At 34.5% G+C, this 24,850-nt stretch overlaps 1 protein-coding gene across 1 annotated transcript; it reads right to left on the reverse strand.

Annotated features, from left to right (window-relative positions):
• Window positions 1-7,533: 7,533 nt before the first annotated feature.
• On the reverse strand, window positions 7,534-23,299 carry LOC131631039 (uncharacterized). The gene is made up of 24 exons (XM_058901798.1): window positions 22,995-23,299; window positions 20,609-20,689; window positions 19,453-19,552; window positions 19,242-19,326; window positions 19,098-19,147; window positions 18,755-18,834; window positions 16,601-16,660; window positions 15,725-15,824; window positions 15,558-15,635; window positions 15,222-15,289; window positions 15,047-15,115; window positions 14,889-14,966; window positions 14,700-14,795; window positions 14,090-14,160; window positions 13,670-13,747; window positions 13,463-13,556; window positions 11,319-11,417; window positions 10,241-10,458; window positions 10,035-10,149; window positions 9,274-9,405; window positions 9,086-9,193; window positions 8,904-9,013; window positions 8,717-8,818; window positions 7,534-8,642 (listed from the first exon to the last, which is right to left on the reverse strand). The coding sequence occupies exons 1-24, from the start codon at window positions 23,043-23,045 to the stop codon at window positions 8,090-8,092; spliced, it is 2,676 nt and encodes an 891-aa protein (XP_058757781.1). The 5' UTR covers window positions 23,046-23,299; the 3' UTR covers window positions 7,534-8,089.
• Window positions 23,300-24,850: the final 1,551 nt, after the last annotated feature.

A 24,850-nucleotide genomic window follows, 5' to 3' on the forward strand; every position in this document is an offset into this window, starting at 1 on the left:
TGTCATGGAGAGCAAAAATAAAGGATTGAAGTGTCGGGTTTTTGAAAGAGGATTGAGGTCAACCACATGTTTAGAGAAAATTTAGGGCTCAAGCAAGCCCATAGTTTGAAATACTTTCATAGTATGGTGCAACTTTGCATTAATTATGAGGAGAAACTTTTGGCCATGAGAATCAACCAAGGGTCGGGGAACATTGGGTTTGGCCGGCCATCAGAGACATATGTTGGTAGGCATAAAGAAGAAGGAGAGCATAAATCCACATATTTGATGATTATAATCCTCTGAACACTTCATAATAGAAATTTAGAAATAATATGCAAACACATAGTTCAAAGAAATTGGAATCAATAACTCGTATCTAATTAGAGAGTCTTCCCTGACAAAAAAGTTCTAGTATTGTTCTTTCTACAAGAGTAACGACCATAATATGAACGATGACATCCAATTGAAAGATACAATTGAAGGACTGATTAAGAAGGGACTATTAGCTGAGTACATCACAGACTGAAAAAGAACTCGGGAAGACTCCTCGAAGAAGAAGCGCTCGAACCATAGGGAGAAATCTCCTAAGAAAATTGTCGAAGTTGTTTCTCGAGGCAAGGGAAAGCATACCAGCAATGGGGAAGAAGGACATAAGGGGAAATGTAAATACATAACTTCCACCACTAGTGGTTCCCCAAGGTCTAGGAATCCATCCTAAGGGATGGTGAAGAGGAAGATTTTCGAGTTGATAGCCATCGGTAAAAAAAGGCGGGAACACTTTGACCAAAGGGATGGAGAAGCCAATCCTCTGATTTTGCGACAGCGATAAAATTATGGGGATCTAAAACAAGATATTCCCTATAGTAATTACATTAACAATCATTAACTTTGACGTCTCTCGTGATACTTATTAATGGCGACAACTTTTGTGACATCATGTACTCAAGTTTTTTTGCGAAAGCTGGTAACAATAAGCTCTGGTCTATTTAGGACGAGGAAGATCTATAAGGATTTGCAGGAGGACCAAAAAGAAAGTGAAGGCAAGGCTCGTAAGATCAATGTAGCCTCCCTAGTCCGAGAATTTAAGACATGGCTATTCATCCTCCTATAGATAAGGCGGATCTTCTTGACCATCCGAATACAAGTAGTTGATTTGAATAAAGTCAAATCCATCCACCATATCCCCGATGGCCAATAAGTAGTGGCTATGCCTCCTGGTTATCTTAATCTAGTTCTTTTTTAAAATCAATGATGCATTACTATAATTTAGTAAGTTATTTAATTAAAGAAATAATAAATTTCTACTAAACTATCTATTTTCCTTGTGATTATGAAAAGTGGCGATGAGTTCAGGGTACGACCAAAAGAAATCAAGATGCATCAAAAAGACTCAGGGTTTTTTCACAGATGTCACAAGTGTATTACTAAAGCAATTAAAACCTCGTGATGTCAATACATGCACAATGAAATCAAGGCACAAAGTGGAAAATATTGGTTTACCCCTCTCTTGGTAGCTAGCCACTCCAAAGGAAGTAGTGAGTCTACTATACATTAACCTTGGCCCATGTTTTCACCAAGGGAAAGAAAGGGGTATAAACCCTTGGCATGGCATGGTCCCCCGAGACATTCAATTAAATTCGAGCACAGCTTCATAGAAAAATTCGAGTCCTAGAGAAAAAAACTCGGGACGAGAAATATACTATAAAAAAGGTAAAAATATGGGTGAGTAGCAAGCTAAAATATATAGTGCAGGAACAAAAAATATTACTTATCCATTTTATTTACATATGTCGGGTAAAAGCACACCCTCCCCCTAAAAAAGGAGTCGTGGTGAATAGAATAACTATCTTATTCTTATTTTCCAACTCCTTATACAAGGCAAGATTCTCAGGGCGCCTTTCACGGAGGTTGTCCTCATACTTTTTGTGACCCATTCGGGATTTCGTCAGTGACTTTTCAAGCTCTTCTATCTTCTTTTATGCAGGCTCCAAGGAACAATTTGCTTCTTTTAAAGTGACTTCCACCTTTGATGAAGATGGAGCAAACTCCAAATTCTCCTTATTCTTCGTCACTTCTTGAGCAAGCAGTTTCACCTTCTTAACCAAGGTGTCGGGATAATTAAAGGACTCCACAAGGGCCTTTGTAACCAAAAATAAGTCAAAAGTCCCTCAGATTTATTCAAACCACTGATTTATCTTAATAGTGAAGGCATCAACCTGTTATTTTATCATATCTCTCTTTTTTGGAAAATGGTCGTGCAAGAAGACTTCCCTCCGTCTAGCAGCCTCTAAAGCCAAGACGGGTGATGTTGGGTCGGTGTGGTAATCCAACTCTGTTGATTCAATCAACCGAGCTTCCTATAAATTTATTTGATAAGTAGGAATAATCTTCATCAAAAATATAGGACCGGAACTCCCTAGTCTTCCTCAAGAAGAAGAAGCTAGTAGCACGGGAGATGGCTCCACTCAAAATGAAGTTTTCCCTCATACAGATTTGAGTCGAGGAAGTTTGGTAAGAGGCCTCTCATCCTGAATTTCTTCAAGTTCGGGGATGGAATTGAGACCCTTCTCACCCTCTGGTTGCGACTAAGGTAAAACATCATCTATTACGGCCTAGTGAGAAGAAACCCGAACTTCTATTTAACCAAGGGAGAGTAGTTAAAACAGTTGGACCGACGGGTGTACCCAATGTAGAAGCATCCATAGTAGACAAAGTACTTAGGACACTTTCCAGAAGAGAGGTAACTCAAAGGTCCCTCTTCATTTTCCGCATTATTTATTCACTCTTAATTACATCTTATCAATCAACAAGGGAGACGACAAAAGAAGGGTAGTTCAAGAAAAAAATCTACAAAATTGAGATTTATATGTCACTTACCAAAGATGGTTTTCCTCTCCTCAGATTTGGCCTCCACCATCCAGTAAGTTTAAATAAACGCTTTCAACCATTTTCTCGACACCGTGTCAAGTGGAATAATAATACTAACATAGCCAAGCTCCTTGCATAAGGCCATCATTTTCTTCTTTAAGTATAACTCTTCTTGTTACAAGTCCTCCTCCTTGTAGACATAGGATTCCACCCTTGTCAAGAAGTGACTCTAACTCTAGTACTTACAGAATAAATTCATGCACATATGATGAGGCCCAGGTTCTAGTTTACAAATATTTGTGTGAATTTCTTATGTAAGAGAGGTAACAGAGAAGAAGATATCTTTGAAATTCTTCATGTTGTTATAATAGGTCTCAAAGAATATGGTGTTCTACCTCAAAGAAAGCAAGCTTGAACTCTACGCTAAATTTGGATTGTTTTGAGTCTTGAAGAGATGGAAGAACAACGTCATGGTCATCTTACCCCCTTGTACTCACACCAATATTCGAAAACCTTGACAGACGCGTAACTCTACGGATGCAACTGTAAAGCGGCGATTAGGAAGTGGTTCATAACACTAACTTGGAACTCATTAAAAGGAATACCAAAGCATATGAGTGAGAATAAGAGCTCATGGAAGGGGATGGCATACCCATCTTATTGGTTACATATACTCTTATCTCCATATAATGGAAAACACTCCCCAGTCATACAAAGGATCCACGTCAATCAAAGCCTGGTCTAAGACATACTCATGAACGATAGCAAAACCAGTCCCCTAGTATATTCTGATCCACCCATTCGAATGAGATATCTATACTCATCTTCTTAGTCGATGCTAATGCAATTTCCAAGGTTAATGATTCTAAGGGGAAAATCCAAATATGGACAAGATATGTCTTGCAAGAAAGTTCTAACACAAGCACTCCTAGTAAAAAATGCCAACAAGAGAATAAACCTCTCGATAAAGAAACAGAGATATTAAATGCCTAATATTCTGAAAACCCCAGAACATGGAGTAAAATCAAAAGAAAAATGTTAGATTTATCTTAGAAAAGATGGATCATTCAAATATGCATGCCCACTATCGACAATAAAAATCGTATGAACTTAACCAAATTTAGAGCAGGAAAGCTCATAAAGAAGATATGACAATGAAAGTAGAATAAAAATATTTTGCAAATTGCTAATAGTAGAAAGTGTCAAAATGACGCTTTAGAAACCTCTTATAAGCTACTCATCCACTAAGGATCGTACGATCTATTGTAGACCTTAATTGGTTGAGATTTCCTCAAAAATTGTTCAAAGTACTCAAGTGCACTATAGAAGTTAAAACACCATCATCAACTAACGTAGGAGCGTGTTAGTCGTTCCTAATAAAATGTTATCCATTACAAGGAAATAATTTAAACAACTAGTTCTCGAAGACAATGATGTCACATTAATGACTTCTATGTCCTTGGATTAAGTGGCCGGGTAGGAGCGCATGTCACACATCCTTGTCTTGCAACGCAGAAACAAGGGCTAAGGAGGCAACTATATTGGGTCGTCCACAATGCGCAAATATAAAGGCCTAATATCAAGGCGGAAGAAGTCAAACGCAAAAAGGTAGAGTCTGTTCCCCCTTTGAGGAGGCAATTTCGAATTTAGAAGCTCTGTTGACCGTTTAAATCCATCTGACAGTTGACTGTGATCCACGCTTCACTCCACGCTTTTAGTTGTCAACCCTTTTTTCCTATTTAAGATGGAAAGTGTGTCATTTCGCAAGCATTCAAATTCATTTTCATTCATGCATCACTTTCATTCTATTACTAACATGAGTGTTAGAGTTCTAACCTTGTAGTTTAGTTTCCTCTTTACGGCTACGAAAGCTCATAACCACTGCATTTAGCTCAACATCCCCATTTACCGACCAACTCTGGTTCCACAACGGAACAATTTCTAAGCTATCTCGAGTGCAAAATTGTGGTGTTTAATGTTCGTGAACATTTCATTGCATACCACTATTGCCCATTTGAACCCTCACGAGGCTTAGTGGGTTACCTTTTTGGGTTACCTAGTAGGAGTTATTCTCAAGCAAGGAGGGAGACGTTTATAAAATCAGTTCTCTAATATATTCTGGCTTATGTAATGAGTGTGTTCTTATTGTCATCCTCCTTAAGTGATGAAAATGAGAAAATGATGAATTCCTTTTGGTGGGGTCATAATCAAAATTAGGCAAAATGCATTCATTGGCTATCTTGGGACCATTTTTCTATGCCCAACAATGATGGCAGTATGGGTTTCAAAAACCTGGGTGTCTTTAATTATGCTATGCTTAGTAAATAAGCTTAGAACTTCATGGCAAAATCAGGTAACTTGGTCTCCCGTCTTTTCAAGGCAAGGTATTTTCCTAAGTTTGATTTTCTTGATTGGCGCAACCCAAATTATGTATGGAGGAGTATTTAGAGTTCTTAGTTTGTGGTTCAGAGTGAGTATAAGTGGGGTACTGGATCAGGGGAAAACATTTTGATTTGGGGTCAAAATTGGTTACATGATAACATTTCTTTGAATAATCCTTGCAGTGGAACTCAAAGATACGTTAAATAGTGATACCAAGCAGTGGAACTCAAAATATATTTATACTCTTATTAGGGAGGTTGAAGCGACAAAGGTTCTTAGCACGCCAATGTTTGAAGCAGTTCACGAGGATAAGTTATTATGGAGGCTTCAAAAGAACGGAAGGTTTTCAATTCGCAGTGTTTATTGTTATTGTATTAAAGATGCTATTGATACATTACATGTTAGAATCAATGAGAAGTGGTAGCTTCTATGGAAAATCAAGGCCCCTCTGAGGGTTAAAAAATTCCTTTGGCGATTATGAAGGAATTGTGTGTCTATCAGATTGCGCTTTATATAAAGGCGTCTAATGTTCTTCTCTTTATGGTATTTGCGGCGAAAGTGTTCAAGATGTTAAACTCTTATTTTTATATTGCCCAAAGAATATCGAGTGCTAGGAAAAAGCGGATATGGGCCTATGTTGCAGCAGCTGGTGGACGCTAACTCCTCTTTTGCTATAATAGCATTTTCTTTTTTACAACTCACAAATCAAGATCGACAAGCAATATTCTCAACCAGTTTGTGGAGTATTTGAAAATGTAGAGATAATTAAATCAGGAACCAAATAGAAGACTCTTCGAATATTATTCGTAGTCGAGCTACTCATTTGTTAACAGGATGTAGGAATGCACAAAATCTTTAATCGAGTAATAACAATCAACCTCTGAGATCTTCGGATGTTAAGTGGAGCAAATCGTCGTTTGGTCGTCTCAGATACAACATAGACGCATCCTTTACTAATAATAAGGTAGGAATATGAGCTTGCATTCAAGATGATAAGGGTCAATTTATTGCAACTCGAACTTAGTGGTTCTTCCCTATTACCGATGTAGATGTAGGGGAAGCTCTAGGCCTGTTGACAACCATTAAATGGTTTCATGAGCTTGTGTTCGATTTAATGAATTTTAAGTTAAATGCTAAAAACATTGTGAATAATTTGATAAATCAGCAACCAAATGACTCTAATTTGGGTGCTATTACACTCGAAAGTAATCGCTTATTAGCACTTTTTTTTAGGAACTCGCATGTTAAGTTCATTAGGAGACAAGCTAATGAGGTTATTCATATTTTGGCATAGGTAATTCTATCTCTTGTTAGTTTTCACAATTTTATTATCCACCTCTTGCTAGTTTTCACAATTGTATTATGCACTAACATGTATTCAATAATGATATGAGTTAAGTTTTTTACCGTTAAATTTTAAAAAAAAAAAACATTACAAACTTATCAAAAAAAAAAACTTCAAATCATATTAAACGTCTATTTGGCATTCATACTTATTAACTTCAAATATTATTTTCTGAAAATTATTCTTTGAATTATGTTCTTAAATGCAAAATAATCATTAGTTTAGTCAATGACGAATCTCTAGCAAAAAAATTCGGCTGTATCCTAGAGTATCCTGTTTTAAACATATTTGTTATCCACATGACTCATAATCTGAAATTTAGCTTATGAGATATGTTGTTTTTTATTCTATACCAAATTTAAATGTGAATCATTTAATCTTAATCCACTGATCAACAATTTAACAAATGCGTAGAATCTTAAATGCTAGAAACAATCATCCATATCATAAAACTGAATTCATGCAAAATGTAGTAATTTTTAGAATGATGTTAGAATGATATGTCTGTATTTCAATCATAAAGATGATGAGAACGCTGAACATTCCCTTAAATGGAAACTTGTAACAATTTTAAAACATAAATTTGTCACAACATATTTTCTTGGGTGCATTCCAACAAAACAATTGCCACAAGTACAACTTAAGCTTCCCGTGTATTTTTTTCCTTAAGCTCAACCAGAAAAAAGAATTCGACCAATGAATACACTAAATACATCAACCACACTGAATGACAACATGACACTTTCTACAATTCTTTAACTAGTTCTTGAAAACCGGAGACTCACAATGAGTTTGCCGGGCTTTTAATTTGTCACTAGGCAGTTATGACAAGACAACTGAAAAATATAACATTAACCACACAGTTACAGAACTGTAGTTTCAGCTTCAAATGGACATATGAATCATAAACCCCTAAAACTAACGCATGAAAGCGAAATATAAATCTAACTATGATATGGAAGAACTGTAGAGAGACCATTGCATACGCAACAGTTACATACAGATTTACAATGGTTTGGAATCCTGATACATTCATAAATAATGGCCCTAGAAACAGACTGCATGGAAAAAAGGGAGGGAAAACATCAGAAAAACCTGTGAAGGGCAAATATTGGCGCCCCCTATCATTAAGGTCAAATAACTGCAAAGAGGAATAATGATAAAAATATCGCCTCTTATACACACATTGGGTCCTCCGGCAAAAACTATAAAAGTAAATAAATGAGCTGGAAGGGGAAAAGTTTGGAGAGGAGAAAATTACAGAACTATTGTTCAGAAAAGTTATGTGAAAGCAACAACCACTTTTCTGCATTAATATTCTCCCACCAATGTGGTACTGTACAGTACTACCTCCAGACCACATACCCTCGATGCATCGGATAACCAAAATTTACACCCTTTAAGGTAAATTTTCTGTTTTACAAAGCATGCTTCTTTGATAGTCAGCAACAACTCGGCCACCAGCAAATTTATACGAATAAACAATCTGCCTTCATGAATGATTGTAGATGCTTATGATCCATTTACAGCCATCTCTGGCGACGATTTAGGGGGAACCAGTGGGCATTCATCGCCGCTCAATTGTATGTTATCTGATTTTGCATGCAAACAATCAGAAAAGCTTCTAGAGGCTGAAGTATCTTTCTCCTCGGGGTTATCTTCAGCTCCTCCTATGTTGCTATCATCAGAGCTGCTTCTAGAATCATTTTGTCTTTCTTCCTGATTGTCTTCACTAGAACTCATCCTCCCTTCAACTTTGTGATCATCTCCCTCAACTGTGTGATCATCTTTATGAATATTGATTACAGATTTCTTATTGGGCAGCACAGCTTGGCTCAATGTTGAACACAACGCAGCAAAAACACTTTCTTTAGATTTTGAATTCTTCGTTAACTTCTGCTTCTTCGCAGCTTCGGGCTCTTTATCCTTTGAAGGAAGTTTCCTTTTAAGCCTGAGAGACTCCAGTATCCCTTCATCTTCCTCTGATGCTTCTTTCTGCTTTCTTGGTGGTGGTTTATAATCTTCATCATCCTCGTCATCTTCATAGTCGACCAGTGACCTTCGACTGAAAATCAACATGAAAACACTTTATTGCATATGGACTTCTGAAAAATGAACAAATAAATTAGACAAGTCTACCTTGATTGCGGATGGTTTGAAGCAACTCCATTGGAAAGAATAGGTCGTTGATGACCTTTAGGCTCACGTGAAACAGATGCAGACGCTGCATCCTCTTCGTCACTGATCAAATTCCCCCATGTTCAGAGACTCCATGACAAATGCATAAAAATAAAACATTTATATAGTAAAGAAAGACGACGTGTACCTGTCCTCATTAAAGTATCGTTCTTCCTCTTCTCTCTCCACAGCACGCTCATCAATTCGTCTTCGAAGGTCCACTACCGCAGCAGCATCTGTCCCACCATTATCCACACACTGCAAGCAAGCATGTCAACTCAAACCTATGTGCTAATTAATGCCCGGAAATCATGTAGGGAAAACAATTACCTGCTCATATTTTACTTTCAACGAGTGAATTGAAGCCAAATGCTCGAATTTTACCAGCTGACCCCAAAAAGAATCAACTAGATGTTTTAGCAATAATTTCAGATTCTCCTACACGATACAACATTGTCAGTGTAACGTTTTAGCTGAGGAATTTAAGATCCAAAATGAATAGTCATCAAGTTTAATACCTTTCGAATAAACTCAAAAAGTTCCAGAACAGCAGAGTTGAGAAGATTGTAACGATTACCATTAGCAATAAAGGCATCTATAATTGGTTTGAGAATGTTATTCCTAACGAAATAATTTATCATATGCTCATCCTGCAGGTTAAACTTGGAATTGTCAGATGAAGATGCATGTAAAGTAGAGAAATGAACTCGGCTGATAGTATAAATAACATTTATTCTGGTTCTTAAAAGAACATTGGTCCTTAAGAAAAAGATATTGCAACAACATCAGCAACCAAGTCTTATCCCACCAAGTGTGATCCGATACATGGATCAACTTTCGTCAAAAATGTTGTATCCAAGACCATACTTCTATCCAAATCGTTAATCTCGAGATCTTTCTTAATAATTTCTCTTACAGCTTTTCTAGATCGTCCTCTACCTCTAGTTGTTTGATTTCTCTCCATCTAACCTACTTTTTTTACCACGGAATCTACAGGTCTTTTCTCTACATGCCCAAACCACCTAAGTCTATTTTCCACTATTTGGGCCCAACACTCTAATATTATCATTTCTAATCTTATTTTATCTAGTCTTACCACACATCCAACGTAACATTCTCATCTTTGCTACAAAATATCTAGCTCAAAATAATGTGCTGCCTGTGAAGCTGCGCTATTGACAAAAAAACTGATACCCAGTAACATCCTTTTCTTCTTCAACCAATTTATAATTTCCCTGAATTTTATTACAAAGAACAGTGCCCGAATGTTAAAACTTACATTGCGGGAGAGAACAGTTCGAACAAACCGGACAGCACAGACAACTAAGTATCTTTCTGTTCTCCGTGTCAGTAGTAAAATTTTCTCAATTGCATTATTGACAAGAAAATTACCCCTGAAAGCAGCAATAAGAGATCCATGATCAAAAAAAATCTGAGTAATAGAATGGAATTCAATCTGATTAATGCAGAGCAAGAAGGTAATACTTTATTCTGTATGGGTGATGAAGGACACAAAAGCATAGTAATTCACATATGTTTGATAATATCTCCGGTTTTGTTCCATGCTGAAACCGAACACCTTGTCCAGGACCTATTGATGTGCTACTTGCATCGGCAATATTGTCTGAGGGACATGACGCCGTTATAACCTCAATAAGTTGACCCAAATGCTTCTCAAAGAAGATGTCAATGATAGTGTCCCTCTGTCAGATAAAACTAAAGCAGTCAACAAAACCAAGGCAGAAATACATTTCTTACCAGCATAGAAAAAAACTTCCATCTTACGTGAAAGTTTAACTGACAACTTTTTCCAACAAATCAGCAGATACATTATAAAATACAACTCAACATTCAAATATCATACCTGCACAAACAAACTTAAATCTGTAGACCACGCATAAGGTTTAAGGGCCAAACTTTTCCAATAACTGGTAAATAGGAGGTATAATATAAAACATAACTCTGACAATTGACAATTAAACAGCCAATCCACTCCAGGTGTAAAATTAAGACAAGCTCGGAAAATGATAAAAACAACCCCTCCCCTTAACCGATTAAGAATTCAAGATAGCAGACTGCAACATCCAAATTAGACAGAGAATAACACAACAAACAAAAAGGTTCAATATAAATTACACCGAACTAAGAGATGTACCAATTGAAACATAAATACAGTCATTATAAAAATGAAAATGCAAAACAACTAATATCCAGAAATTGAACTGAAATTAGTAAATTACTCTCCATTTTTTATTATATGTTGCTTGAGAAAAACATTAGTACCACATTATAAGTCATTTTACAATACAACGAATCATTAATGTTATTTTCCTATTATACCCTTAGGTATTTATTATTCTTTCTTCCAGTTCTGTTGATTTATCTTCTCCATACCACTAATTAAGGATAATTTTGTAAAATTCTTCATGATTTCTCTTTTTCATACAACAACCATTACATTTCTTAATATATGTGAAAGTGTCAAAACGACTTATAATAAAAAATGAAGGGAGTGTTGATCAAAGTTTGAGATAAGAAGCACAAAAAAATACAGAAAAAGTACCTGCGGTCCAGTCAATGTGCTTGAGTCTAATAGAATTCGAAGAATCTCAAGAAACTGGCAGTGCATGCTTTCTCCAAAGTCAGTTACCATTCCCTTAACCTGTACATGATAGCATGACCAATAATTAATGTAGGAATAGCTTTCCAAAAACCAAAACTAGATACCTAACAGATCAGCTTGGTGGATTTAGAGTATATTGCAACATATGTCTACTGGTGTAACAGCTGGTACAGAATCTGTTAAGTTCAGTTCGGTATGGTTGTAATTATCAGTTGAAACAATTCATTGTAGTTCTGACTTCTGCAACTGCACTTAGATCAGTCTACCCCTAATAGCGAGACTTTTCTTTTTGTATAAACTCAACTGGATATGCAGAAGATTGAATCTTCTGCAAGGAGTGGTGTTTAATAACAAACTACACTATCGATACGCTACAAAAGTGCAAACCTCGCACTTATTCGTTTCCAAAAACTAGAGATTTTCGGTCAGAATTGGGTCTACCCAAACGATCTGTACCAGGTACTATTATTAAGATAATTTCAATGAAAATCATAGTTACTAATATGATCCAGAGTTACAGTGTATAGAGGGAACATCACATACATCACATCCAACAGCGATACATGTCCAATACACTCCGGCATGTATCGAAGAAGTATCAGGCAATTTAATTTTTTTTTTTTTAAATGTGGCTGATATGTTTGAGATACATGGCTATTTTGTACACGTGATACAGTTGAATAGCTGGCACAGATATAGCAAACTCCAAAAAAACAAGTTTTTTCAATAAAAAGAGAGGATTCCAAAGTTTTTGTTTTTTAGATTAAAAAAATAAAGTGAAATATAAATAGATTACGGGAGCCAAAAACATGCATAATCCTTTGATCAAAAGCTAGGGTTTGCCACCCATCCCACCGGTGCGGTGTCTCACAGCCTCCTTTCACTGACGTCTAGTCGCACAGGTCCAACGAGTGTGTTGTCTTCTCACTGTGTACTTTGTTTCTTTTCTTCTTTTTTTTCTATGTGCTTTGTTACTTCTCTTCGCATCTACTGCTTCTCTATATCTGTTTCATCTGTTTTTCTTCTGTGTCTTTGTTTCAGCGGCTTCTCTTTGAGGGAGAGGAGACTGACACATTCAATGGAGCCTAACCCTTCGTTTGGATGTAAAAAATAATTGAAGGAAAGAAAGTGAAAGGAAAGAGATTGAAAGGAAAGAGAGTAAAAGGATGAAACTGAGAAGAAAAAGACGAGAAAGTGAGGTGAATTTTTAATTGTTTGTTAAGAGTGAAAGTGAAGAACCCTATTTAATTTAATTGTTTAAATTGTTTAATTTCCTACATTAGTATTTTAATTTTTTTAATGCAATACATTACATATTACATATTCTATTAATTATCGTGTCCCTGTGTTTAGAGAAGTTGATTAAAAAAATTTAAAATGAAGAAAAAAAATATTTCTTGTATATAATGTGTGAGAGCAAAGTCACAAAAGTATGGGTGTTGATGTCTTTTACTTTGAATAAAGGCTCTCTTTCCTATTTTCTCTCCAATTTGGGGAGAAGTCAATTTTCTTGTAGGACCCACCGATGCAATCTTTCCTTTGCCTTTTGCAGGTAAACCAAACAGAGGATGGTTCTGTTTTCACCGATGCTATAGGCGCCCTCCCCTCCACTTTTATGCGTACCAAACAATGCATCAATGTTCTTCGGAAAGTTCGAATGATATTTTTTTCCTATGTTATAATGGCGTAATGGGTGCGAAAAAATATGAAATTGTCATTTGTTTTGATCATATTTGGTAATGGGAATGTTTATTATCATTTTTAGACTATTTATGTTATATATATATATATATATATATATATATATATATATATATATATATATATATATATATATATATATATATATATATATATATATATATATATATATATATATATATATATATATATATATATATATATATATATATATATATTTAAGTATTTTATTCTATTTTTATTGTATCTTGACATCTAAAATCTAGCTGTTTCCATGTCGTATCTGTATCAAGAATTTGGGCTTCATAGGTCATCCCGAAAATAAATGACTTATTTATATACAAAAAGTTGAATATGATCCAATTTACGTACAAAATGCATACCAAGAGTCCTAGAAGAGCAATTCCCTCCTGCCGAACAACATATGATCGCAGAAGATTAGGATCTTGATTCATAAAAAGAAGGAGGATGTCTGTTCTGCAACCATCACAATGATTTCCTATTAGAAATTAATCACAAAAGGAGTGTACAAACATAACAGTCAACTGTATTTTATATAGACGACAACCAACAAAAGGAAGAATCAATACCCAGTTAGCACAAGCTTCTTGTCTTGACTTTGCAGAACATCGCTGACAATGTCAAAGATGCCTTCATTCATCAGATCCCTACAAACATAAAGAATATGAAACTATTAAACAATGGGAATAAACAGACACCCAAAATGTAGAATGAATGGAAAAACAAAGTAATGGGTATCGGTGTTCCAATTCCAAATCAAAATAGTATTGTTAGAGGTCATTTATATGAGTTCTATTCAAAAGCAGCTATTACAGACATAATTTTTCACAATTATAAATCAAAAGATTCCTCTGACAGCTGTTGTAAGCTACTAATTGTCAAGTACAAACTTGATAATTTATAGTATGTTAAAATAGACAATCAACTGACCAACGTTGGTCAATTTTTTTTAAGGAAGACAAGCAGCAAAACAGGTTGTGTCAACGTACCTAAAAAGCCGAAGCTGCTGGACCATTTGTAAACTCTTGCTTACACTGCAAAACTCATACAAGAAATGAACCTGTTCGTCCAACATAAGAGACAAACTATTTTTAAAATAATAATCCATGGAAAACCATGATTGATGAGCATCCAACAAGGCAGCATTAACATCTATTCATTATAACAATACAAGATATGAAGCAACACACTAGCATTAAACCTAATTATGTGATAATTTTATTCATTTTGATAGAAAGTAATGATTTATTTTGATAGAAAGTAAAGCACTCTCCGTATCTTAATTGCAATAAAATTCTTCATGTAATTACAAGTTACTCTGTTTTGGACTTCAGGAGCGTGTTTATGAACAAGACTTCTTTGGAAGAAAAAGAAAGATGAAAACTTAACAGAATATTTTGTTCAAGGAAATAGTGTCACTGTCAGTATACGTAAGGTTTATTTTCAACGAATAAATATGAATATCTAATCTGATTCCTTAAAGTTAAAGGAAAAAAATGAGACCTTATGAATGCAACCCCTCCTATTAAAAATTACATTATAGAGTACAAGGATGGAGTTTATAAAGGCAAACCACTCTGATATCTTATCAAGACCTACCAAATTCTTCTTTGATTCTTGAGAGGTGGCAGATGATTTTAACCTAGCAAACAACTCCTGGATAAATGTACTGTCATCCTTCAACATAGCAATGACCTAGAAAGAAAGAAAAAAAAACAGATCGCTCAAAAACAAAAGACAGCACTATATTAAATGATACAATTTGTTTCTCTGATAATCAAAACTTACAAAGGCATTGTTTGCATGTATTATGGAGTTAAAGGTTGCACTAGTGGCGTCATCTAATACTCTAGCCAACACAACATCCTGAAAATGGGAAAAAGAAGGTAAGTTCACATTGTAGAAGAAAAGGGGACAGCAATAGAAGTCTCTAAAAGGAGACAAACCTTCAAATAACCAACTCTATATGTCTGATGTATCTTCTCCAGTGCAATGGAGTCTTTTATAGGTATGGCCTACAAGAGAAAATAGACAATGTACTGTTTAGGAAAAAAATTCGGCCACATCTTCAGATCTACCCACCACCTTGCAGCACACTAAAAATGAAAGAGCGAAAAATACCTCCTTAAAAACAACATGGTCCTTTAAGAATTTACGATGATGCTGAACACAAGTAACTTCCGGATCATCTGCATATTGCTAAAACAGGTGGTTCAGCAATCAAAATAAGTAGAAGAAAAGACTGAAGACATCATAATGTAACCATCTAAATCAATGGTATATCCTTCTTAACTGAAACCATTATTAGCAGTTAGGGAATGCTATAACAACCAAGATATCAAAAACATATAAATTTAAAAGAAAGACGGGTAGAGAACAGAAATATATTATTATGATCTCTGAATGAGAAAAACTTATATGACAATTGGAAAATTAATTTCTGAAGAATACACTTACACTCGAGGGCACCAATAATGTCCACTATGAACTCTTCCTTAAAAATCCTCTCAAGAAGCGGTGGACTATTAAGTAAAACTGCAAGAGTACAGGTTACAGGAATAATAAATACAAAAATTGATAAAATAGGGGTTCAAAATTAAAATGATGCAATCATGAATACTAACTGATCCCTTTGACAATTTTGAAAATCGTGCGAAGGTCATCCACGTTTTCCAAGTCTTCACACACTCTAAATAACCCCATCAGCTTCCGGAAGAATTCTTGCTGCATTATAAACACAAATGAAAAAGATGGACATCATAATATACAAAAAATATATATATACACAGAAGCATACAGAGTCTATTTGGGACTCTTTCATACAGATGGTTGATGTGATATATAGGCTTCTAAATACAAACGGAAAAGAAAACACAAAGCACTATGTAACCAAGCTAATGATGCACAGACACTAAACATTAATAATATGCATTGGGCCTATAATACAATTGGAAATTAACAGGATAATCGTCGTCAAAATGGCATATGCCCCAAGTGTTGTGCCATATAAAGCCGTGACATGACAGACAATATCTTCAGGAAATGAGATTCATTTCCTAGCAAATAATTGCAGAAAAATACACCACCTTATATTTTCTATGATAACTGGTAAAAAATTCATCCGTAATTTTGTTATAGATAAGACTTTCTTACAGTACAAAAATCAACATCCTATGCAAAGAAACCAAGAATTCTTTAGTCTAAGATCACTTGCATTACATATCATACCACCATATAAAGCTAACTGAAAAATTTAATGCATGCATTTAATGCCTTCTATGTAAAGATCATAAAGTGAGTTTGACAATACATGAGACACTCGGGATTAAAAAAAAAAGTCATATCCTAGATTTACCACATGAATCACTATGTCATACTCAAAAAATAGAAACTTAAATGATTAACAGATCAATAGCAACTGCGAGACAGCAAGAAATTATGTAAAGTGAATGATCTGAAGACAAAGTATGCACAAATACCCAAAGTTAATGGCAGCTTACATTACTTGATAGTAGCTCAGCTATTCGTATTTGATCTGAAATGCTACTGTCAACAATGGTCTGCAAACAGAAAAGCAAAATCAATCAAAATGATATTGAAGTTTCATGTATAAAAGCAAACTGTCACTAACCCAAAAATATTGTTAAGTAATGTGGTTGGGCCTAACTCAACCCTACAAAACTGGCTAGTAGGGTGAGGATTGCCCCGTTTATAAGCACATGTTCAGGCCATATATTGTCCGATGTGAGACTCTTAACACACCCCCTCACGCTCAGGACTAGATAACAGGAGCGTGGAAATAAATGGTGGGTGGCCCGATAGCGGAAACCTGATAGTAGGTGGCCCGCTCTGATACCATGTTAAGATACAAAAGACTAAGACATTTGAATAAACCATGTGTTGAATAGCACAGCGGAAAATGATATATATAGAGAAAATTACAGATCAATAGTATTAATTACATACTGATTCTATCCGATTCTAGAATATACTAAGGAATATACTAAAGAATATTCTAGAAAATATTCGTATTCTATATGCAAATATCAACAAATATCTTAAATATGGAGTACAGTATTCAAACTAAAAGCATTCCATGTATGTTGTATTACACTCAACAGTACCAAGAACTTATGATTTTTTTTGGATAAGAATGAAGAGAAATCAATATCTCAGACGCAACAACACAGTGAGAATGAAACTTCGGTTTATTAGATGAGAATGAATACAAAATCAGTATACACAAAAACCATTAAATTACATATGTACACAGCAAGGTTCAGGTATCATCATAAATAAGTTTACGCTAACACTTCTACAGCCAAATGTGCAGCATCACTAACAATTTTTTTATAACATCATGCTCTAGAAGTCCTCTTGGGCATGAATGGATGTTAACATTGCATATCATCTTATGACCAAAGCATTCCATATAATGACTTGAACTGTCCTTCCCTTTTAGTTAGCTTTTTGGGAGTGTTGTCGATGACGAATGGTGGTCCATGGCGGAGGAGAGCCGAAATCCCGCCATACCAGATGTTTTGTGGTGCCTTTAGCGGAAAAACCCGCAATATCGGTCGATATTTATCATTGCGGCAAGCCCAAAAACCACCATGTATATCCGCCATAGCGGATATTTGATAACACTGGGCTGAAGACATAATATCAAATTGATTCGTGTCGTACTCACATTACAAGGTGAGTGGGTAGTGCATTGTTCAGGTTTTAAGCCCATAGGGCTCGAATATAAGGAGGAGGGTGTCAAATACTAAACCATTCACATGTTTTGACCCAGAAAGCGTCAGCGATATAATATTATCATATTATGGCAGTTGTTTACTTGGTTTGTGAAAGCAAGATAATCTAATATAGAGATTTGGTCTCTAATTCAGATAGATTGAAGAAATACACTTAAAATGCTACAGACTACTTCACTTATATAGTTATACTGTTATCCTCATCATGTACAGAAGCTAAAATCTGAGCCCATTCTCATTCCCTAATCCATCCTAAGACAACACTGAATAGAGATTGCTTCAACGGCATCCCCTAGCTAGCTCTTGATGAATTTTCAACACAAGGTCCAACGCAGAATATTGTTAGCAAAACTCTCAGGTCAATCAACCAAAACTGAAATCATTAACAACTGCATGTGTCATGATATTGAAATTGCTGAACCAACCAATACCATTTTTCCAGAAAGAAATGTTAAGGCCATAACTATTAACTTCAGATGGAACCAGTACACAAATATACAGATCAGTTTCTCCCTTCACTTTTCTTAGTTTCTGAAACTCTTCTAGAGGGAGTTTTTAAATTTAATAATTGATATTTAAGTTAGACTGGCAAATATCTTCAGAGGTATGCATTGCAGACCAAGTTAATGGATCGTATAAGAGTAAAGAGGGAGAGAGAATTATTGCTACTACCAAAATGTTAGTTGAGAAATCAAGTCTCCCCGGGAACAAAAGAAAGTTTAGTTTGAGAAAATAACAGAAGGTATGGAAGGCTAAAAGCACACAAAGCAACAGTTTTTATCTGACTAAAATAATTATTGGAAATGAAGAGACAGATTGAAGAAAAATATGATGGACATGGAATTTAATGTTATAAATCCACAAAAATAAGCAAGAAGGTTAAAGCAATAGCCAAACCTTAAGAATTAAAGGGAGTGTTGTTAGTTCAACAGCGGGCAATTCCTTCAACTCACTGTTAGTGCTCTGAAATGTCTCACCTGATAAATAACAACAGAAAATACAGCCACAACAGCCGGACATGGGCTAGAAATAGTAAATAGTCTCCTTTGGCAAATAAAGCAAAAAGCAATGGTAAAATACTAACGTAACAATTTCATTTGCCAAATACTTCAGCCTAACTTTTTTGGTCCAAGAAGAAACAGTATTAAATAATATGCAAACATAAAAGAGTCCTTTTTGGAAGCCACAAAAAGGCACATCCTACAGAGGTAATAATGATATTAAAATCTACGTCACTTACTATTTAAAGTACTGAAATGCATATTTCTCTGGACGTTGCAAATATGGTCCCTGGAGAAACAAGCATGGTAATTAAGCTCAATCTAAAGCATCCACAAACAAAACCCCAAAAAAAAGTTAAAAATCAGCAGTTATTCTCTGTTACCATATGTAAGAGCATCCGCTAGGCTCTTGAAAGCTAAGTGCCAATTCTGTGGCATATTCTGGGTCCCTCCATGAAATTATTGAATCTGAGGAGCAAAAGCATCCAGCAAAAATATAAACGCAATGAACTATAAATGTCCACATGCGTAGATGAATAGCAATGCCCATTGTGTGTGTGTAATATATAGATAGTGTATAAAGTTGCAACTTACCTTCTTGCTTTCTATAAATATCATCAGAACTGATGCGATGCAAAAGTATGGTCTCATTGTCTTCTTCATCATAAACAAATAAGCCCAGATCCTCCGATCTCTGTATTATAAGATGTATGATATTTTATATAGTTTGAATGCAGGTAATCTCAAGGTTTGTCCATTTGAAAAATAAAAATCAGCTATAATAAATTATATAAATTTGTATAAAGTAATATGTGTATTCAACATCTACTCTTTTGAATACTATGAAGTATCAACCACACTGATTTTGCCATTGGGAAAGGGGAGGTGCAATAGTAATCAGATATAAGAAGAAAGAAGTGATCATCAGTAAAATCAATACACTCACTAGACTCTAAGGAGAAAATGATTTAAAAACAAGTATTATAAATTCATTTTTCAAAGGACAGATATATAAAGCGGTTTAGTTCTATGGTTGGCACAAAATTATTTTACAAAATTGATTTTGGTTTAAAGTAAGTTGAATATAAAGTGATTTATATAACTTTATACATTGATGTAAATATGAGTTGAACAATTAGTTTGAGAATAAAAAATCACGTTTGGTGGAGGCAAAAGCCCCAAATTCTAGCTTCAAATTAAGAACATTTTGGAGGCAGAAGCAAATCTAGTAGATAACACTCAATCATGTCAAAATCAATTTTAGGTTTCTTCAATCACCTTTGCCTTTCATAAAAGTGAATAGAAACATTAGATAGTGTTTTTTTGAAGATATGTAAAATTATTTTAAGAATGAGATAGAAAATATAAGGTACAGTACTTTTTACTTTGTGAAAACATTTTCTATTTTTATTTTCTAAAAAGTTGTGTTAGTAGTTGCGTATTTCGAGATCAGAGGGGATGTGTATTTTTAAATTAAATATTCTTAGGATTACTAAGTACTTACCACACACTGTGAGTTATACCTAAGAATGATTATATACCTTGAAAAAAAACGACTTCATAAGGGAAAGTCAAGCAGATACTTGAAGTAGTCATGTCAGTCACAGATTAAAGCTTCAACCCAAAAAAAAGCATTGTATAGTATACCATATTAATCAAATGGCATCACTGTATTTAGTGGGTTTCATCATAAACTTAATAACCAAGTCATTATATCACATATGAAAGTGCACGAAAAAGATATACAAACCTCCAAATAATCTATAGTTACATGCCCAGTACCCTGGTCATCCCATTTTCCATCTTCATTCAGACGGTACACCTTGACCCGCTGAAAACCCATTAGAAAAGAGATCAGTATAAAGTATTCTTTGATATAAGCCTCTCAATCACAGAAAATAATCAATCATATATGCCTATCAACCACTGACGATAGCAATATAGAAACAATAAAAACACATTCCATGAAAGAAATTATATATGCCTAAAATTGTATCACAGTATTGAGGTATGGGGGGGATGCAAACAGACTAACTGCTCAGTCTTGTGAAAACAGCTGAAATCTAAATCATAATGATTTTGCTAAGGCATATCTTTCTTTTTACTCAAAAAAAAAAATACAGGGAAGGGAAAATGAAACTAGCATTTGCAAACAATGCAAATAGCAGAAAATAGTGGATAGTTAAAATTCCGCTCTGCAATAGTGCTATAGCACCGCTAACATTTTGTACTAAATAGCATATCATAGAATAATATCGATTTGTCTAAATTTCTCTATAGTATAGCACCGCTAACATTTTGTAGCAAAAGGCGTATCGCAGAATAATATTGATTTGTCCAAATTCCTCTATAGTATAGCACCACTATAGAGGCTATTTAACAACATAAGAATTAGTTAGGCTCAATAAAAAACACTGAATATGGCGTCAAAGCCTATCAATTTGATTCACCCACTATTTATATTAACGCACCAAGCTCAATGTTGTCGAATGTGAGGGGTGGTGTATGGAAAAAGACCCAAGTGTCACAGAAAAGAGATAGTAACTAGTAAGGCCTAAAATGAGTTTGTTTATAGAATGGCACAAAACCCCTCAACTTATTAAAAGCTGGTATTACAAGGATTAGTAAGGCCTGATATAAAAATATAATAAAAACTTAATTACAATGTGTGAATTTTGACTATTAAGTATTAATAAGTGCTTGGGAAGAAAATGATGTGTAATTTAGTGACCACCAAGCCTTACAACATGGGAAGACTATAAATTAAACAATAACTAGTGCATTCCAAATCTTAACAGTAACAGGTAAAAGTTTCAAAAAGAGAATATTGTGTATTAACCAACCAAACTGCAGCCGAAGTCTTGAGATCAGGCATCAAGAAATTCATCCATAACTCAAACAGGGATGTTTATCTAAAATTCACAATAACATTTCAGTGCTACTGGATCCTTGTCTAATTGCTAAATAGTAAAGAGCATGAGCCTAGCTCCTGACAGCCTCAAAGTGGATGACGAGGCCGGAAGGCAATGACAGAACTTTTGCCTTGAGTTCAATATTTAACTTCATAAAAATCCAGGGGATAATCTCCACATAATTAAATGCATTCATTACAAAGCATATTAATCTATGTCCTGGATTCTAGGCGAAAGTGTATACATACAATTTCCATTCAAGCTTTTAAAGAAACTATTAGGCCCAGTATAAAGAATAGCCTTGCTGTGAAAATTTACAGCAAAAAGAATAAAAACAAATTAGACAAGAACGGGCCTAATGATCTTGGCCTTGGGAAGGAATAGAAGGTGGCACGGAAAGTGAGTAGAAAAGTGATGGGAGTAGAAAAGTGATCTTGGCCTTGGATTGTCTTTCTCGCAGCCTCCAAAACCTTCATGTGTTGGATGTGAAGGGGTAGATTTAGTCCAACATTACCTAGAGATAATGCTTGTGTAGTTATCATAAAATTTGGGCTGCCCTCACCTTACAGGCCGATTTTAAAGTGGTGTTGAGAGTAGGGAGCTGGCCCCCTCTCTTTGGTTATCATATCTATCTTATTTAGCTTTCATTGTAATCCTTCATTACCGTACTCGAAAAGGAACATACCCTCTGTTCTTCCATTAATTACATAAGTATAATGATTATACACATGTGCCCCTAAAATTTGAGTAGCTTAGCTTCCAACACATAATTAAAATCAAATGAACTAGCTCTAATACACGCCAATAAAGAAAACCGTAATCCTATTAAACAATTCTATTAAAACCAACAAGCATTAAAAGGGGGCAATTGATATTAGATATCACACTTTCGACTTTCAGGATACACAAAATTTACTCAGGTGGAATAATATGGTTTGCTACACATATTTATGGAACCATAACTGCATGAAAATAGCTACACTTATAGTAAAACATATAAATTGCCTACACAAGTTCAAGAAACAACTCAACGAAACTATAAAAGGACATAGGTCAGAGTTAAAGTAAAGTAAATAAGTCCTAATGAATCAACAAAAGTAGCAACTGCGTACACCAGAAACCTTCAATTAACAAAATTGAAGTCCCAACTCGAAACAACACCGAATAGTAAAATTAAGCATCAATTATCATCTACGGAAAAGCTTAACGTTTCCAATTACTTGCCTGCATCGAACTAGCGTTGCTCTGTGATTTCTCCGGCGTTGGCGCTCCCATCACTGCTCCTCAAGATTCAAAGCAAAAAAGAAATACACAATCTTGGTAACACTAAATTAGGGTTTTGAGACGAAGGAGAATGGGAGAGAAACCAATTGCAGTGAAGAGATTGAGTTTCGCACTTTTCGTTGGATCAATAAGAAACCCTAACGGCCATTGACGTAGCAGCGTGAAGTTTCTCTCTTCAATCTCTCTCTACCCTCTTCTCTCTCCTCGAGACTGACTTCGACCTATACGATTAGCACCAAAAAAATACAAATTACTTAGCACAATGTATAACTATGTGGAATCTCGTAATTGCCCCTTGAGTTTAGGTGGAATTGTGAAATAGCCATTGACGCGCCTGATTCATGCCATTGAACATAATTGTCGTTGACGTACGTTAAACTAAACCTCTACCCGTTATTAATGTTTTTTTTATATTTGTTGTGTTTTTATATTAAAAGTTAGCAAATTTTTATAATAAAAAATGAAAAGATATATTTTAAAAGTAATTTAAAATGAAGAAGAAAACCTTTAAAATTAGTAATTAATAAATTTGTTTTCTATATATAATTCTTTATTGAAGAATAAAAAAGAAAAGAAATAAACAAAGAGGTTGGGGGACATATACAATTTAATTCAGTTAATTAATTAAATTAAATATTTTACACTATACTTATTTTAAATAGTTTAAATTTGTATCTAAAGTATTTGGATGAGATAGTAAATGTCTTTCACTTTAATCAGATATATTGAGTTTGAACTTAGTTTTAGGCATACAACAATTTTAAATTTTTTTAAGAAAAATTTTGTCGTTCTTTATAACCTTCTTTAGCTCGAGAGATTAGTCTTTACAGTTGATCGCAGAGGATATTTGACTTCTAACGAAAAAAAAATTTAAATCAGCTGTGACAATTTTTATATAAATAAAAAAATTATAATTTCCAAAAATATGCTTGTATTTTAATTTAGATTTTTAACAAGTTGAGTTTTAAATAAGATTATTATTCTTTGATAATCAAAGTAATTAAAATTATTTCATATAAACATTATTATAAATATTTCGAAAGCATCGAGTGTATATCATCTCACATTCTCACATGTAATAAATTTAGTCAAGAAAAGAGAATAATATGTATTTCATCAAAATTTTGAACTCTATATTACATTTAAATTTTTTAATTGTATTTGTTTAGAAAATAGTAGTAGGAATCTTGCTTGCATTCGAGACAACAAGAGAGTTTTTTTATTCTAATATCGAAAAAGTGAATGAATTTACTCAACCAATAGAGCTTTACACCAGCCTGAGCTCAATAATCTATATGAGATTTGGCACTGGCTAATATTGAACAGACAAAGCATTTATATCGAGCTAAGCTCATAAACTTTTGTATAGATTTTACTTGTTGATCTTCACGATCCAAAAGAGAGCTTTTGCTACAAGCAAAACTCGTAAACCAAATGGAGACTTCCTAAGACAGCTCCTCAAACCAAACAAGAGCTTTCAAGGGGTTAGCTTGCAACCAAATACCTTCTTATATAATATACTTTACTCACGATAAAATACACCTTCGGGCAAATAACAATTATGCCCTTCACTCAGAATAAAAATTACCACCTAAGCACAAGAACACTCTCAAAGCATTAAGACAAAATTCAAGTAAAAAAATGAGATATATGCAATAAAGGATGGGAGATGTGAAAAATTCGTTTTTTTAGTTGTTTCAAATGATAGAGAAACTCTTTGTTTATAGACCATAGTATGATATAAATTTAGAAACAAACCATGGACAAAATAACTCTCATAATTTATTAGCCTAATT

This window comes from Vicia villosa, linkage group LG1 (genome assembly GCF_029867415.1).
Source record: "Vicia villosa cultivar HV-30 ecotype Madison, WI linkage group LG1, Vvil1.0, whole genome shotgun sequence".
NCBI lineage: Eukaryota > Viridiplantae > Streptophyta > Magnoliopsida > Fabales > Fabaceae > Vicia > Vicia villosa.

Coding starts and splice junctions, on each gene's coding strand:
- LOC131631039 (XM_058901798.1), bottom strand. CDS start 23,045: ATGGGAGCGCCAACGCCGGAGAAATCACAGAGCAACGCTAGTTCGATG. Junction 13,748..14,089: donor CAGCAGCTTCGGCTTTTTAG/GTACGTTGACAC, acceptor TTATGTTTGTAG/GGATCTGATGAATGAAGGCA. Junction 9,194..9,273: donor TTTTTGAGTTTATTCGAAAG/GTATTAAACTTG, acceptor TGTATCGTGTAG/GAGAATCTGAAATTATTGCT.